Here is a 15,452-nt window from a genome sequence, read left to right as displayed (position 1 = left end):
GTCATCATAATGAGAGAAAAGTCAATACCGTAGTCATCAGAATGAGAGAGAAAAGTCGATACCGTAGTCATCATAATGAGAGACAGGAGTCAATACCGTAGTCATCAGGATGAGAGATATGAGTCAATACTGTTGTCATCAGCATGAGAGACAGGAGTCAATACCGTAGTCATGAGGATGAGAGACAGGAGTCAATACTGTTGTCATGAGGATGAGAGACAGGAGTCAATACCGTAGTCATGAGGATGAGAGACAAGAGTCGATACTGTAGTTAGCAGGATGAGAGAAAAGAGTCAATGCCGTAGTCATCAGGATGAGAGATATGAGTCAATACTGTTGTCATCAGCATGAGAGACAGGAGTAAATACCGTAGTTAGCAGGATGAGAGATAGGAGTCAATACCGTAGTCATCATAATAAGAGACAGGAGTCAATACTGTAGTTAGCAGGATGAGAGATAGGAGTCAATACCGTAGTCATCAGGATGAGAGACAGGAGTCAATACTGTAGTTAGCAGGATGAGAGACAGGAGTCAATACCGTAGTTAACAGGATGAGTGACAGGAGTCAATGCCGTAGTCATGAGGATGAGAGACAAGAGTCAATACTGTAGTTAGCAGGATGAGAGACAGGAGTCAATACCGTAGTTAACAGGATGAGTGACAGGAGTCAATGCCGTAGTCATGAGGATGAGAGACAAGAGTCAATACTGTAGTTAGCAGGATGAGAGACAGGAGTCAATACCGTAGTTAACAGGATGAGAGACAGGAGTCAATACCGTAGTTAACAGGATGAGAGACAGGAGTCAATACCGTAGTCATGAGGATGAGAGACAGGAGTCAATAACGTAGTTAGCAGGATGAGAGACAGGAGTCAATACCGTAGTTAACAGGATGTGAGACAGGAGTCAATACCGTAGTTACCAGGATGTGAGACAGGAGTCAATACCGTAGTTAGCAGGATGAGAGACAGGAGTCAATACCGTAGTTATCAGGATGAGAGACAGGAGTCAATACCGTAGTCATGAGGATGAGAGACAGGAGTCAATACCGTAGTCATGACGATGAGAGACAGGAGTCAATACCGTAGTTATCAGGAGGAGAGACAAGAGTCAATACCGTAGTTAGCAGGATGAGAGACAGGAGTCAATACCGTAGTCGTCAGGTTGAGAGACAGGAATCAATGCCGTAGTTAGCAGGATGAGAGATATGAGTCAATACCGTAGTTAGCAGGATGAGAGACAGAGTCAATACAATACTTCGGAGGGCGAAAGACAAGTAAAGGTGAAAACAGTTGTCTTATATATTCAGGAACGTAAGAAATAAGAGAATACGAGAATATACCGTACTCAGGAGGGTGGAAGATTCAATACCGTAGTCAGGAGGGTGGAAGATCCAATACCGTACTCAGGAGGGTGGAAGATTCAATACCGTAGTCAGGAGGGTGGAAGATTCTATACCGTAGTCAGGAGGGTGGGAGATTCTATACCGTAGTCAGGAGGGTGAAAGATTCAATAACGTACTCAGGAGGGTGGGAGATTCAATACCGTAGTCAGGAGGCCATAACAAAATTGTCTAGATCGTACTCGTGAGATTTCCCGGTCACCGAAGGCTGAGACGGTGATTACCCTTTCATATCTCTCACAACGTCACAACGATAACTCAAAGCATTGGGATAACAAAACCTGGTATTTAGGAATTCGAACAAGATAAGAGAAAATATCATCAAGTTACAAACACTCGGCAAGCCTCACGTTTGCCAACTTAACTATCTTCCCCAACGATGAAAATATTTTATTTCGAATGTTCTGGGATTTGAACTTGATGGCCATTTTTGCTTCGGATTACGAAAAATATGCGTGAATAAGAACATTAGCACAGATATGTTACCAGATGGTGGCAAGTCGATATGAATACAATTTGGGTGACAAATAAATAATCACACTGACAATTATTTGTCGCCCAAATTGTATTCATACAAGCTGTATTCTACCATCTGGTACCAAGTCATTGCTGAAATGTATTACTGACATAGATGTCGCATTCAGGACTAAAATTGACAATGTTGGTGTGATCTAAAAGGACAGATAAACCCGATCCAATTGACATTGCTATTCTAACTTAACTATTAACCACTACCACTCACTTTCATCAATATTACACCAAATGATTTAATACTGTTGTCATATTACAGAATTACATCGTGTTCAACATATTCTGTGCTGACCTCAATTTTTTTTAGGTCAACGATCGATCAGCTTATGACTTTTTTTACTAACACAGAAAGATGATAAAGCCGTGAGTTAATACTTAGTATAGTAGTATTTACATGTATAGTGACAGTATACACATTGGCAGATGTTAGTTTGTTCTGTGATTGTGTCACCCTCCGTTGTACCAAACAAAACGTTTTGGTTTAATATCAGATACAATACTCTTGATTTAATAGTCTAGTTGTTTTTAAACAGTTCAGACATAAAAGACACTTACAACGTATGATTCACTATTATATATTTTTGTATTCTAAGTTGATGGATTATCAATAACTTTTAAGATTAAAACAACATCTTATTAATAAATTAAAATATATAGATACATAAATGCATTTCGGCTGCGATGAGTTTTTTTCATAACTTATTTTCGTGCTTATAATTCACAAGTTATTGGGAGGTTGTCTGCGGTAGGCTGATGGACACTGAGAATGATTCACTAGTAGGTGGTAGGCTGTTGGACACTGAGAATGATTCACTAGTAGGTGGTAGGCCATTGGACGCTGAGAATGATTCACTGGTAGGTGGTAGGTTGTTGGACACTGAGAATGATTCACTAGTAGGTGGTAGGCTGATGGACACTGAGAATGATTCACTAGTATGTGGTATTCTGTTGCACACTGAGAATGATTCACTAGTAGGTGGTATTCTGTTGCACACTGAGAATGATTCACTAGTAGGTGGTAGGCTGTTGGACACTGAGAATGATTCACTAGTAGGTGGTAGGCCATTGGACGCTGAGAATGATTCACTGGTAGGTGGTAGGTTGTTGGACACTGAGAATGATTCACTAGTAGGTGGTAGGCTGATGGACACTGAGAATGATTCACTAGTATGTGGTATTCTGTTGCACACTGAGAATGATTCACTAGTAGGTGGTATTCTGTTGCACACTGAGAATGATTCACTAGTAGGTGGTAGGCTGTTGGACACTGAGAATGATTCACTAGTAGGTGGTATTCTGTTGGACGCTGAGAATAATTCACTAGTAGGTGGTAGGTTGTTGGACATTGAGAATGATTCACTAGTAGGTGGTAGGCTGTTAGACACTGAGAATGATTCACTAGTAGGTGGTAGGTTGTTGGCCACTGAGAATGATTCACTAGTAGGTGGTAGGTTGTTGGACACTGAGAATGATTCACTAGTAGGTGGTAGGCTGATGGACACTGAGAATGATTCACTAGTAGGTGGTAGGCTGTTGGACGCTGAGAATGATTCACTGGTAGGCGGTAGGCCGATGGACACTGAGAATGATTCACTGGTAGGTGGTAGGTTGTTGGACACTGATAATGATTCACTAGTAGGTGGTAGGCTGATGGACACTGATAATGATTCACTAGTAGATGGTAGGCTGTTAGACACTGATAATGATTCACTAGTAGGTGGTAGGCTGATGGACACTGAGAATGATTCACTAGTAGGTGGTAGGCTGTTGGACGCTGAGAATGATTCACTGGTAGGCGGTAGGCCGATGGACACTGAGAATGATTCACTGGTAGGTGATAGGCTGTTGGACATTGAGAATGATTCACTAGTAGGTGGTAGGCTGTTGGAAAATAAGAATGATTCACTAGTAGGCGGTAGGTTGTTGGACACTGAGCTTGATTCACTGGTAGGTGGTAGGTTGTTGGACACTGAGATTGATTCACTGGTAGGTGGTAGGTTTGATGGACACTGAGAATGATTCACTAGTAGGTGGTAGGCTGTTAGACACTGATAATGATTCACTAGTAGGTGGTAGGCTGATGGACACTGAGAATGATAATTTACTGGTAGGCGGTAGGTTGTTGGACGCTGGGAATGATTCACTAGTAGGTGGTATTCTGTTGGACACTGAGAATGATTCACTGGTAGGTGGTAGGCTGTTGGACATTGAGAATGATTCACCAGTAGGTGGTAGGCTGTTGGAAAATAAGAATGATTCACTAGAAGGTGGTATGCTGTTGGACGCTGAGATTGATTCACTAGTAGGTGGTAGGTTGTTGGACACTGAGATTGATTCACTAGTAGGTGGTAGGTTGTTGGACACTGAGATTGATTCACTAGTAGGTGGTAGGTTGTTGGACACTGAGATTGATTCACTAGTAGGTGGTAGGTTGTTAGACGCTGGGAATGATTCACTAGAAGGTGGTAGGCTGTTGGACACTGAGATTGATTCATTAGTAGGTGGTAGGTTGTTAGACGCTGGGAATGATTCACTAGTAGGCGGTAGGTTGTTCGACACTGAGATTGATTCACTGGTAGGTGGTTGACGTTTGGTGACCGAGATGCAGGCGACTTCGTCAAGTCAAGTATATAGATATAATCGTAGAATGATGACTCAAGGAGCGCTATTTATGGTATTTTATGATATCAAGTGCGAGAAGTTCACAAGTCGTGACCACAAAAGAAAAGTGTTTCAAATTTGCATAATGTGATTTTGTCATTTATGTTTATTTGTGTTCCACTTTATCTAAAACATGTATTGCCTTGATTTCGTGTTAACACATCTATATACGACAGGAAGTGAGAATTTATGAGAAATATGCATTGAGAAAAATTGACATATGGTGATTTATATAAAGAATACATCGTAAAATAAAAAGATTCATAATTAATTCTCAATTAATATGATGATTAAATCTTCAGTCGGCTGATTTCCCAGATATGACCGGGTCACTGACAAATCGGGATGTCACCAAGATATCTTGACAGACTGACCTTGTTCCTAAGTAAGACAAGGTAAGTGAATATATATATATATATATAGCTAGTACACACATTACCTTCAATAGCCTATTCTGAATACCGTGATTTAAATAACATTTTGTGCTGACTATGAAGTCATTGGGCCGGTTCATGAAATATATGGCACTCGGCATGATCTCAGAAAGTATAACTTTGTTCGATAGGAAATTCGACGTGCTTCCCGATGAGCTCGATGCCTTTGTGTTATGCCTGGCATTATAAATACCCTTGATACCTATTTCCTATTCAGAGAACGAGATGTTTTCCATATGTGACCAAAACTGGGATTGCTAGTGTCATCGATGGAACTGAAGGTGCTGCTCTCACAGAACATAATGGTACTTTTTTCTTTCAATTTTTAAATGAACGATGTGATTGCATTCACATTACTATGAATGTTATCCGGAAAATCAAATCACTAATGACATTCTATTTCGGGAGTGTCATGTATTACGTTTGTCCCTCTGTTTCAAATAGGCTAATTGTTACTCCCACTGGCCGCAAAGGTATGACCTTTGACCTTTACTGATCACATCTGTTTGTATACCTCTGAGTCGGTTAGATAGATGAAACCTTAAACAGGAAGTTAAGGTGACAATGTATGGACCGTTCGTAAACACAATATCTACAGTAACCATTCTTTGGTGCATCAGAGGGATGAACTCTGAAATATACAGGAGAGGATGGCTACTAACCATTCCATACCTATTTCAAAATACTAATTGTGTATACATTAAACTTATATTACTGACAAAAGTGACGTTAACGTCCTCTTTAATAATGCATAAAGGTCGATGTTTTAATAGAATTAGCAGAATGGCTTGATGCTTGTCAATCTCTCAAATAACAATAAAAAACCCACGCAAGTCTTAAAAGAGTCATTGGCTTATCAGCCATGTTAATTAGCTGTGAAATGCATATTGATGTCAAATAATGAACAATTGTCTCAAATTAAAACAGTAATACAGGTAATGCATATAAAAGTCTGCAAGTTAGTCCTTGAACAAAAGGGCATCACCCGTGAGATGCATCTGAGGGCTTTATGAGATGTATGTGACGGTGTGGAATAGACGTTATGCTAAAATTTGACAGCTGATTGTGATTAACGACGTTACAGGCGTATGGTAGTGAAATAGTTAAATAATAATTCCATTCTGATCCCTTTTTTACGATCATGACGTCCCTTTCCCAACATACTGTTTAAAAATAAATCATTCACCCACAGCAGGCTGATCAGAATCACTGTGACCGTTCTTAGTCCTACTTGGTGTAACCTGATCAACGACGCCGAGTATAAAAAGTTATACAAAAATCAGATTTGACTTTCCGGGATTTACGACCCTTATCACTATTGTATACCATAATCATATATATATGGACCTTGGGTTGGGAATTCGTGTCAAGTCCGTGTGTTTGTTTGATGACATGGCTATGTAAACATGTCGTTTGCCTTGCTTTATTTCATTTAACGTCTCGCACGGTTCCGCAGCTGACCACAGTAAATTGGCAATTCTGAAGACAAATGGATCGTCTTTGTTAGAATATAATACAACAAAACACTGTCAAGCTTCATGTCTTAATCCGACTTCCGGTTACTTAGTGTTTAATGTCTTGTTTTACACACGATGAGAATGATGCATATGATAAAAATCAATATTGAGAAGAAATCGGTCACAGCTTTGAGCTGAACGTTCATTCAAATGAAAGAATTCGACAATATCATGAACTAAATTCAGCCATTTGACCTACTAATTTCCTCAAAACCTTGAAAATTTCGCAGATTTTATATTAAATCATCACAACGGGTGAAAAATACAATATAACTGATGGTGGATGGCTTCCTTAACTTAACCGAACAACTCTCCGGCAAATTGATACAAAAAGTAGGGAGGAAAATGTATTGATAGCAAGGAAACTGATGAAGCTGTCTCCCTTACATCAAATGGTGAAATTGTGATTAATTCAAATTCATATTTGAGTGCTGCGTTAACATTTCCATTCCTTAAGATATAAATATAAATAGTGAAACATACGTCGGAAATAAGAAAATGTAATGAATCTATTCAAAGTGTCAGGTTTTTAAAATATTAGAACAGATTTTTAGAAAAATGAAATGTTCCAGGGATACAGAGAGCGATAGTAAGCGTAATCCTTGGAGTATCGATAATGCAATGACGCACAACTGGCGCCACCTACAATTTACTGCTTCCGGTATAATAAGGCACTTCAATTGAACTCGCCGCTGTTCTAACGCTGCCGATGTTTAATCATCTTTTTTTTCATTATTACTGATTTACTTATTTTGTTTTGTAATGTTTTATGAAAGTCAGTGGTTATCAAATGTAATCGTTTTGGTTTATTTAAATTTGTGCGACAGATACACTTCGATGAACACACAAGAAAAGAATTCTTCAGTAATAGATAAATTCACTGTGGTGACATTGAAGTGTATATGGTTATGAATTTTATAATAAGATCAAGTGAGCAGGCAAAGCATTTTCCGCTCTGAACAGGAATTTTAGAACATATTACGTTTAGGAGGAAAGGTAAATGCAGTCACCTTAATTCCTATAAAGGATGTATGAAGATGGTCAAAATTTATAAGATTTCACCTTTATTATGGTTTGGAGTTTTGAACAAAAAGATGACAGAAAGTGAACTAAAGATAAACTAGAATTTATTTTCGCCTGTTTTCTGCATTTTTCGTGAATAACAGATATCCAATTTTTCGAGACGATCTGTTTTTTCTATCAAATTCCTTCTTCCATTAGAATGCAGTAGAATGATACTATAATGATAAAAACTGCATACTTCTTAACTTTAATTTGTGGGTACATTTACAAAACTCCACAGTAACCAAAGCAGTATTTTTTTCAAATTGCTTAAATTCTGCAATCATAATGATTTTTGAAATCTAAATGCTTTAAAAACAATTCTCTGATAGGAAAATATATGGAACAAATTGAAATATAAAGAATAAAGAAAAATGATCCAGTATCTCATAATTCACGTATTTCAAAATTGTGATTTGAAGTGATAATTAATGTAAAATCAGTTTTTGAGATTTCTACACAAGACTTCAAGAGATGTACTCTAGAGCATTAACCTAGCAATGGAAAATTGTCGAAATTGTTGACATAAAAACCAAGTCAAAACGTCAGCCACGCCGTCACAATCTGCAACGTACCCGTCGCTTAGTGTAACACAACAGAAGTGACATCGAAAAGTAAAAATTTGAAACACAACGGAATGTCAGGTATATTATGAACAGACTGAAAATAAACAATACTTTGACAAATAACTGTAAAACTGTGTAGAATGGTAAGGAAAACTTTTCAATAAAATTGCAGATACGGTAGTATTCTAGAGCACTACTCTAGCAACCGAAAAATGTCGAAATTGTTGACATAAAAACCGAATCACCACGTCAATTACGCCGTCACAAAATATAGTCCACAAACAGCAATTTTACAACTATAGATTAAAAAATATATCAAATCATAAAAAAATCGAACACATTACAATGGAATTTATTTGATAATGAATTATGTCCTACTTCCTGTTTAATATAATTTATAACGAAAATAAAAATCTAACCTCACTGAACATTGTGAGTCCCCATAGTCCCTCTCAGCATTCCAGCTATTTTGATATCGCCACGTACCTTGGTTCAGCAATAGTATACACGGGACAGATATCGAAGACGATACTATACAACATGTCAACAAGGCCCAGGACGAAGAACAAATCACTTCACTCGAAAGGTATTTGTTATGCATTTTTTTTCTATTTTGTTTTTCAAATATTGTAGTTGGCAACTGCGAAAGACGAAACGATGCAGTTGCCTGTACGGGGATCCGTTGCTATGACCAGGTGTCAAAGAGAGGATATGAATATAAAAAACACATTTATTACAATCTGCAACATACCAATCACTTAGTATAATAATATAAGAGAGATATACGTCCAAAAGTAAAAAAAAAAAAAAAAAAAAAAAAAACAAAAAAAACAAAAAAAAAAAACAAACACAATGGAACGTCAAGCATATTATGAACAGACTGAAAATAAACAATATTTTGATCAATAACTGTAAAACTGTAAAGACTTGTAAGGAAAAATTTTAATAAAATTGCAAAAAATTCAAATATAGATTAAAGATAGCACATTTGTGGATGAAAATGAGAAAAAAAAACCAATTGAACGAAAACTTTGACACTTTTGTGTCTTTGAAAAAAATCTAAACAGAGAGTGGACAGATAAATATAATGTGTTATGTTCCTAATTATCAAATAAATGTCAGATTATCTAATAAGCATATATTCCTAGTGTCGTTTCGGTATAGTTCCACTTTATTTCGATGTGTCGTCTCGGTATAGGTCCACTTTTTTTTTATGTGTCGTCTCGGTGTAGTTCCACTTTATTTTGATGTGTCGTCTCGGTGTAGGTCCACTTTATTTCGATGTGTCGTCTCGGCATAGTTCCACTTTATTTCAATGTGTCGTCTCGGTTTAGGTCCACTTTATTTCGATGTGTCGTCTCGGTGTAGGTCCACTTTATTTTGATGTGTCGTCTCGGTGTAGGTCCACTTTATTTTGATGTGTCGTCTCGGTGTAGGTCCACTTTATTTCGATGTGTCGTCTCGGTGTAGGTCCACTTTATTTCAATGTGTCGTCTCGGTTTAGGTCCACTTTATTTCGATGTGTCGTCTCGGTGTAGGTCCACTTTATTTCGATGTGTCGTCTCGGTGTAGGTCCACTTTATTTTGATGTGTCGTCTCGGTGTAGGTCCACTTTATTTCGATGTGTCGTCTCGGCATAGGTCCACTTTATTTCGATGTGTCGTCTCGGTGTAGGTCCACTTTATTTCGATGTGTCGTCTCGGCATAGTTCCACTTTATTTCAATGTGTCGTCTCGGTTTAGGTCCACTTTATTTCGATGTGTCGTCTCGGTATAGGTCCACTTTATTTCGATGTGTCGTCTCGGTATAGTTCCACTTTATTTCGATGTGTCGTCTCGGTGTAGGTCCACTTTATTTCGATGTGTGAACATTTCCTTCCAATTTCACAGTTTGTTCACATATTTTTGTAGGTGATTCAGTCAACTGAAAAACTTAAAACTATAATTAACAATGATAATGTAAATGTATTGATGAAAAATCATTGGTCAGAAATAAACCTAAACATCATGTGAGAATGCTCTTCATAAGCCTATTGTAAGGAATAGTAATCCCGAAAACTTGTGATGGTGACAATATTAAAAATAACATTTTTTAAAAAAAATTCAGATCACTTAATGTTGATCAGAAAAAAAGGAATCACATTCACGATATATTCATGTAACCATCAGCATCTCAATTTCAGTCACCTGATAAAAATATATACTCTTTATTCTAAACCCCTTTCTCCAAACTAGACAATACATCGTGCATGCAACGTAATAAGAGAGATAACTCCTGCAATTATTTATTCATTTATCTATTTTTTCCGGAATATTTGATTGCCTTGTTTTTCTAAGAAAAGGAATTGGGCAACAGGCTTCCTTTGACAATCGAAACTTCCCATCAGATTAGCCAAATTGTCTCTGATTCTATGTAAAGTAGATGAACAAATACAAAACTGAATGAAAGGAATAAAAAAACCATTTGTGGAACAAAAGATTGATACGGTATCAACATCCTTTGTTATCATAACATAGCTCTTTTTATTGTTATTCAAATATGATGCACGAGAAAATACAGATTTATCACATAACTACCTTGTAACCGCTGCCATAACACCCATGACCAAAAATAAATATTATAACAAGTAATATCACCTAACGGTGCTTTGATTGGCTGAAGGAAGCCGACGTCAAACTGTAAGCAGTGAAACACTCTTACTGGGTTTCTTTCGCCTTCCCAAAGCACTGTTAATATAATTTCAGGCGAATTTAACACTTGGCAATTTTTTCTATAGTTTTTGAGCTCAAACAATTTTGACATAGACAAAAAACTACATACTTTAACTTTGATTTTAACCGGTTCTTACTTTCATTCAAAAAGGCACACTGGGAAAATTATCCCTTTTACAGTAAACCAAAGACGTGATAATGTTTTGGATTGAGGAGATGGCCAAATTAGATTTAATGTCAATCTTATTAAACGCCCGGAAATTTTCCTCTGGCGAATTATAGCTAATATATTTTAACTATTTAATAAACAAAATCTTCAATGCGTTCAGTTTCATATGAGGTTTGTGAAACTCGATATGAATTCATTTTTACCTTGGCCACTGAAAAAAAACCCAACAACAAGTCTCATAACAACATTTCGGTAATCACAGCACCGGGTAGCTGAACATTCACTTTTCGTGGCGACTTCAACGTAACAAATAAGGTTAAAAAAAATTATGTGAAAAAAGTCATTCAGTATAAAACCAAAGCAAACCGTCCTCCTATAAGAAAGTTAACTGACAATAAGAAAGAAAATGGACCTCATTTCCAGTGGAATGGTGATCACACCAAGGACATATGCTAATTTAATCATTTATTTTCGAAATTGATTGAACGATTGGGCCGGTGAGACATTCCTTATAAATTCTGACTTTTTATTATTATTTAAGATTCCCTTAATCGCCTCCTAGTTTTAACATTTAGGCTCTTAGCATCACTGACTAGTCCTAGAAGGACGAAACAGCTGTGCGGTGCAATTTATTCTCGTTTGTATTTTGTACAATTACTGAGTTTACATATGAATTCGAGTTGTCTCTCTTTGTACTATAACCAATTCACTAGCGTTTCCGTGATAAATCATGAGAAATAATCTGAACTGTAAAATGACGTGATAATCTATTTCTACTTTAGAATTAAGTAGGTATATAGCTTACAATCAAGTAAATAGTCTTGATAACGTTGAATTACAATGTTTTACGAAAATTATATCCTTGTTGGTTCAAGGTCGTACATGTATATCCGTTCATGCCCCAGGGGCTGTATTAATAATACAGAAGATGTTTTGCTTATATTCCTAGGCTATTTCAGTTATTTCTTTTGATAGAATGTTTCTGTTTTTATAGATTCCCGTCCCAGAAAGAACTCGTTTTCTCCGTAAAATGATGTAGGTATAACACGCCATGGTTTTATTTTCATAGCGAAACGACGATTTAGATCAGATTCAATCACACGACAGTAGACAAATGATGTGAAATATTGAGTTTTACATATTTTGTATAACCGATAACCATTTATGATTTTTGAAACCTTGAAACTACTGTCACAATTGTTATCACTTCGGCGTTAACACTATATGAAAAACAAAACTGGGCCCGTATTTATCAAACCATTCTCATGCCCAAGTGTAGATTTTGTGCTCAAGCAAACATTTTTTTATAATTTACCTAACTCATATAAAATAATACAAATGTTAAATATAAACAATGGACATAGCTTTGGCTTGAAGTCCTTTCAAAATTGTTTTTAAATCTTTGGCAAAATCAGTCTTATTTATTAATTTTGAACTGAAACAAGGCATAAGGCTTGAGCACAAAATGCATGCTTGAGCATAAGAACGATTTCATGAATACGGGCCATGGTCTCGAAGGAAAATGAGGAAGGTTAACCTGGTTTATAAGGTACTCAAATATCTGTTGAATAAATAGTGCCTTTCAGACACCAGGTTTGCTATATTTATCGGAGAGTAAAATATTTTTCAGCATATAATTTAGATTTTTTTTCATGTAAGAGTTATCTCCCTTCTAACACAGACGTTCTCGATATGACGGGAGAGGGCAGGAAGAATGTACGAGAAATTGGGAATATCATGTAAATTGTTTCATATGACCACCGAAATGGGATTCAGATATAATTGACATTAAAAGTAGCATAGTTATGAAAAAAATGATACAAAATCAGCAGACAGGTAAAAAGGTAAACGCGAAATATCAAATCATCAGACAGGTTAACGCGACCTATCAAATCATCAGACAGGTAAACGCGAAATATCAAATCATCAGACAGGTAAAAAGGTAAACGCGAAATATCAAATCATCAGACAGGTTAACGCGACCTATCAAATCATCAGACAGGTAAACGCGAAATATCAAATCATCAGACAGGTAAAAAGGTAAACGCGAAATATCAAATCATCAGACAGGTTAACGCGACCTATCAAATCATCAGACAGGTAAACGCGAAATATCAAATCATCAGACAGGTAAAAAGGTAAACGCGAAATATCAAATCATCACACAGGTAAACGCGAAATATCAAATCATCAGACAGGTAAACGCGAAATATCAAATCATCAGACAGGTAAACGTGAAATATCAAATCATCAGACAGGTAAACGTGAAATATCAAATTGTATCGTATCGTATCGTATTGTATCAGTCAGGTAATCGAGATAAATATATATATAATTATAATATTATTATATAACACGTTGCGACAGTTCGTTAAACATGTAAACGCCTCATCAAATCACCTGTCAGGTTTATACATTCAGCACATGAAATAATATACGTCTCTTTATATTACCTTCAGTGGAGCTTAGCTGTTCACAAATAGCCAAGGTGGTCATCTGGGCTCTAGTATGTATGGATCTGTGTCACAGCTTCGACATCAATGACCCCAATACCAATCTGGAGTCCCTGGTCCGGGTGACCGGTTCTCTGTCTCCGGATAACAGTACTATCGCATACATCAACGGGACCGTGTACTACCGGCTTCCTGGCGAAACTGCAAAGAAAATATTGAACTTCGAAGGCTATAACATCAATCGGAAAGAACGTGAAAAGGAAGGGAATTATATGTCTCTTTCGTGTGAGTTTGTCGTCTATAGAGATCCGGTGACGTCGGAGATCCTAAAAGTTTGGATGAATCCGATGACCTCCCAGCCAAATGAAGTATTCGCCGTCCAAAACGATCCAGTAGATGCTGTTTTTGTTCTTGGTGACGTCATCAAGACTGTTCATGCATCCTCGGAACAGCTCGCGTTTGAGTTGAATATTGACCTATCATATCCAAATGTCCTCGGCCCGCAAAAATACCCTAAGTTTTCTGCTGGTGACACGTACAAAGGAACAGAACTTTTTACGTACCTATCAAACTATACTGAATTGTCCACCAGCCAATCGGACAGTGTGCCGTTTTTCGGTACATGGCAGAGGAGTAGTCAGTTTCTGCCGTGGATGGAGATGGGAACCACGCCTGGTCATCTCATCTACAACACATTCTTTTGGAAATGTGACCGCGGATTGGCATGTATAGCAGATGACATTCTAGAGCTGATACGTTCGGATGGACTTCTGAAATACCTTACCGCCCCAGTATGGTACGAGGTACCCAATGATACCTCATGGTCGGTCTTCAAGAGTAAAATCGACGCAAGACGTGCGGCAAACTTGTCCGACATCATCATACCCATGGTCAATTCAACAGGTCATCCAATCATTAATTTGCCGCAAGTTGATCGTAAAATTGTCTCTTTGCTTGAAAATCAGAAACATATCCCATTTCGGTTCAACGGCTCCGTTTTTACTTCACTTAACGGAAACCAGATCGACCTCTACCGATTAGAAGGTAATGCAACAGCAACGGTTTCTTTTAACGCGTCAGCGTCTCAGCACGAGCCTTACATGACAATTCAATGTAAATATTCCGGATATTATCGAAATGCGTCGTCTGGTGTCGTCATAACGACATGGACCAATCCGTTGACAAACAGAAGTCTAGATTTACCCGATGTTTATGGATCAGAGTTCATTTCCTTTGACAGAAATGACATATACACAAACGATATCCCAGATAATGACGTTATCGGTCTTATAGGTGTTAGCTCCACAACTCAAGGTCAAAAGTTACCAGATGATGAAATCTGGACCGTGAGCATGCCTGTATTAGCATTTCCACTTCCGGTTGTTGTCGATGTTCCAAGGTTTTACGGAACATGGACGATATTCTCTAATTATCCTGCTGGATGGGACTGGGAAAGACCGATGGGTTTCTGAAAACCAAACTAATCGTGTCCTTGGATACAGGTGAAAATAGATAATAAACTCACCATCCAAGCTGGTGGCGGTTACAAGTACTGTAGGTCCGATTCCAATGAAAGTATCTGCTAACAATTTAACTCTTTTTGTAAATCAATATACATTGTAAAATATTCGTGGAATTTTGTATTACTACAATTATGGGCACAAACAAGTCACCATTGCAAACTGATGAATGTTAGGTAGATGGGACATTTTTTCAAGGAAGGGAAATCTCCATGCACAAGGGCAATCCCGTTTCTTATTCAACAAAGGAAAGTCTGATCTGCTAACGCGCAAGTAATCTCAAACCTGTTGGTAAGTAAGGTAAGCTCCTGTATGTTAACGCAAAAGTAAGCTCACACCTGTTGTTGAGTATGGTAAGCTCCAAGTTATCTCAATCATGTAATGCAGTTTGTTTGCTCGCGTGTTGATCCACTAACCCGGACAAACC

The 15,452-nt window shown here is 37.5% G+C and overlaps 2 protein-coding genes across 2 annotated transcripts; one reads left to right on the top strand and one right to left on the bottom strand.

The window, feature by feature from the left end:
* Nucleotides 1–2,657: 2,657 nt before the first annotated feature.
* On the bottom strand, nucleotides 2,658–4,427 carry LOC132548172 (uncharacterized). The gene has a single exon (XM_060211994.1). It carries the CDS (start codon nucleotides 4,425–4,427, stop codon nucleotides 2,658–2,660), a length of 1,770 nt encoding a protein of 589 aa, XP_060067977.1.
* A 9,137-nt stretch (nucleotides 4,428–13,564) lies between these two features.
* LOC132548127 (uncharacterized) lies at nucleotides 13,565–14,977 on the top strand. Its single transcript, XM_060211948.1, has one exon. The coding sequence runs from the start codon at nucleotides 13,565–13,567 to the stop codon at nucleotides 14,975–14,977; it is 1,413 nt and encodes a 470-aa protein (XP_060067931.1).
* The last annotated feature ends 475 nt before the right edge of the window (nucleotides 14,978–15,452 follow it).

The sequence above is a fragment of the Ylistrum balloti genome, unplaced genomic scaffold (genome assembly GCF_031769215.1).
Source record: "Ylistrum balloti isolate Yb309-2 unplaced genomic scaffold, AGI_CSIRO_Ybal_v1 Utg370006, whole genome shotgun sequence".
NCBI classification, from domain to species: domain Eukaryota; kingdom Metazoa; phylum Mollusca; class Bivalvia; order Pectinida; family Pectinidae; genus Ylistrum; species Ylistrum balloti.
Note: the sequence above shows the minus strand (reverse complement) of the source record. Positions and strands in the feature narration are given on the sequence as shown.

What these genes read in the sequence shown, in the direction of transcription:
- LOC132548172 (XM_060211994.1), bottom strand. Translation starts at nt 4,427, where the DNA reads ATGAATCAATCTCAGTGTCCAACAGCCTACCACCTTCTAGTGAATCAT.
- LOC132548127 (XM_060211948.1), top strand. Translation starts at nt 13,565, where the DNA reads ATGGATCTGTGTCACAGCTTCGACATCAATGACCCCAATACCAATCTG.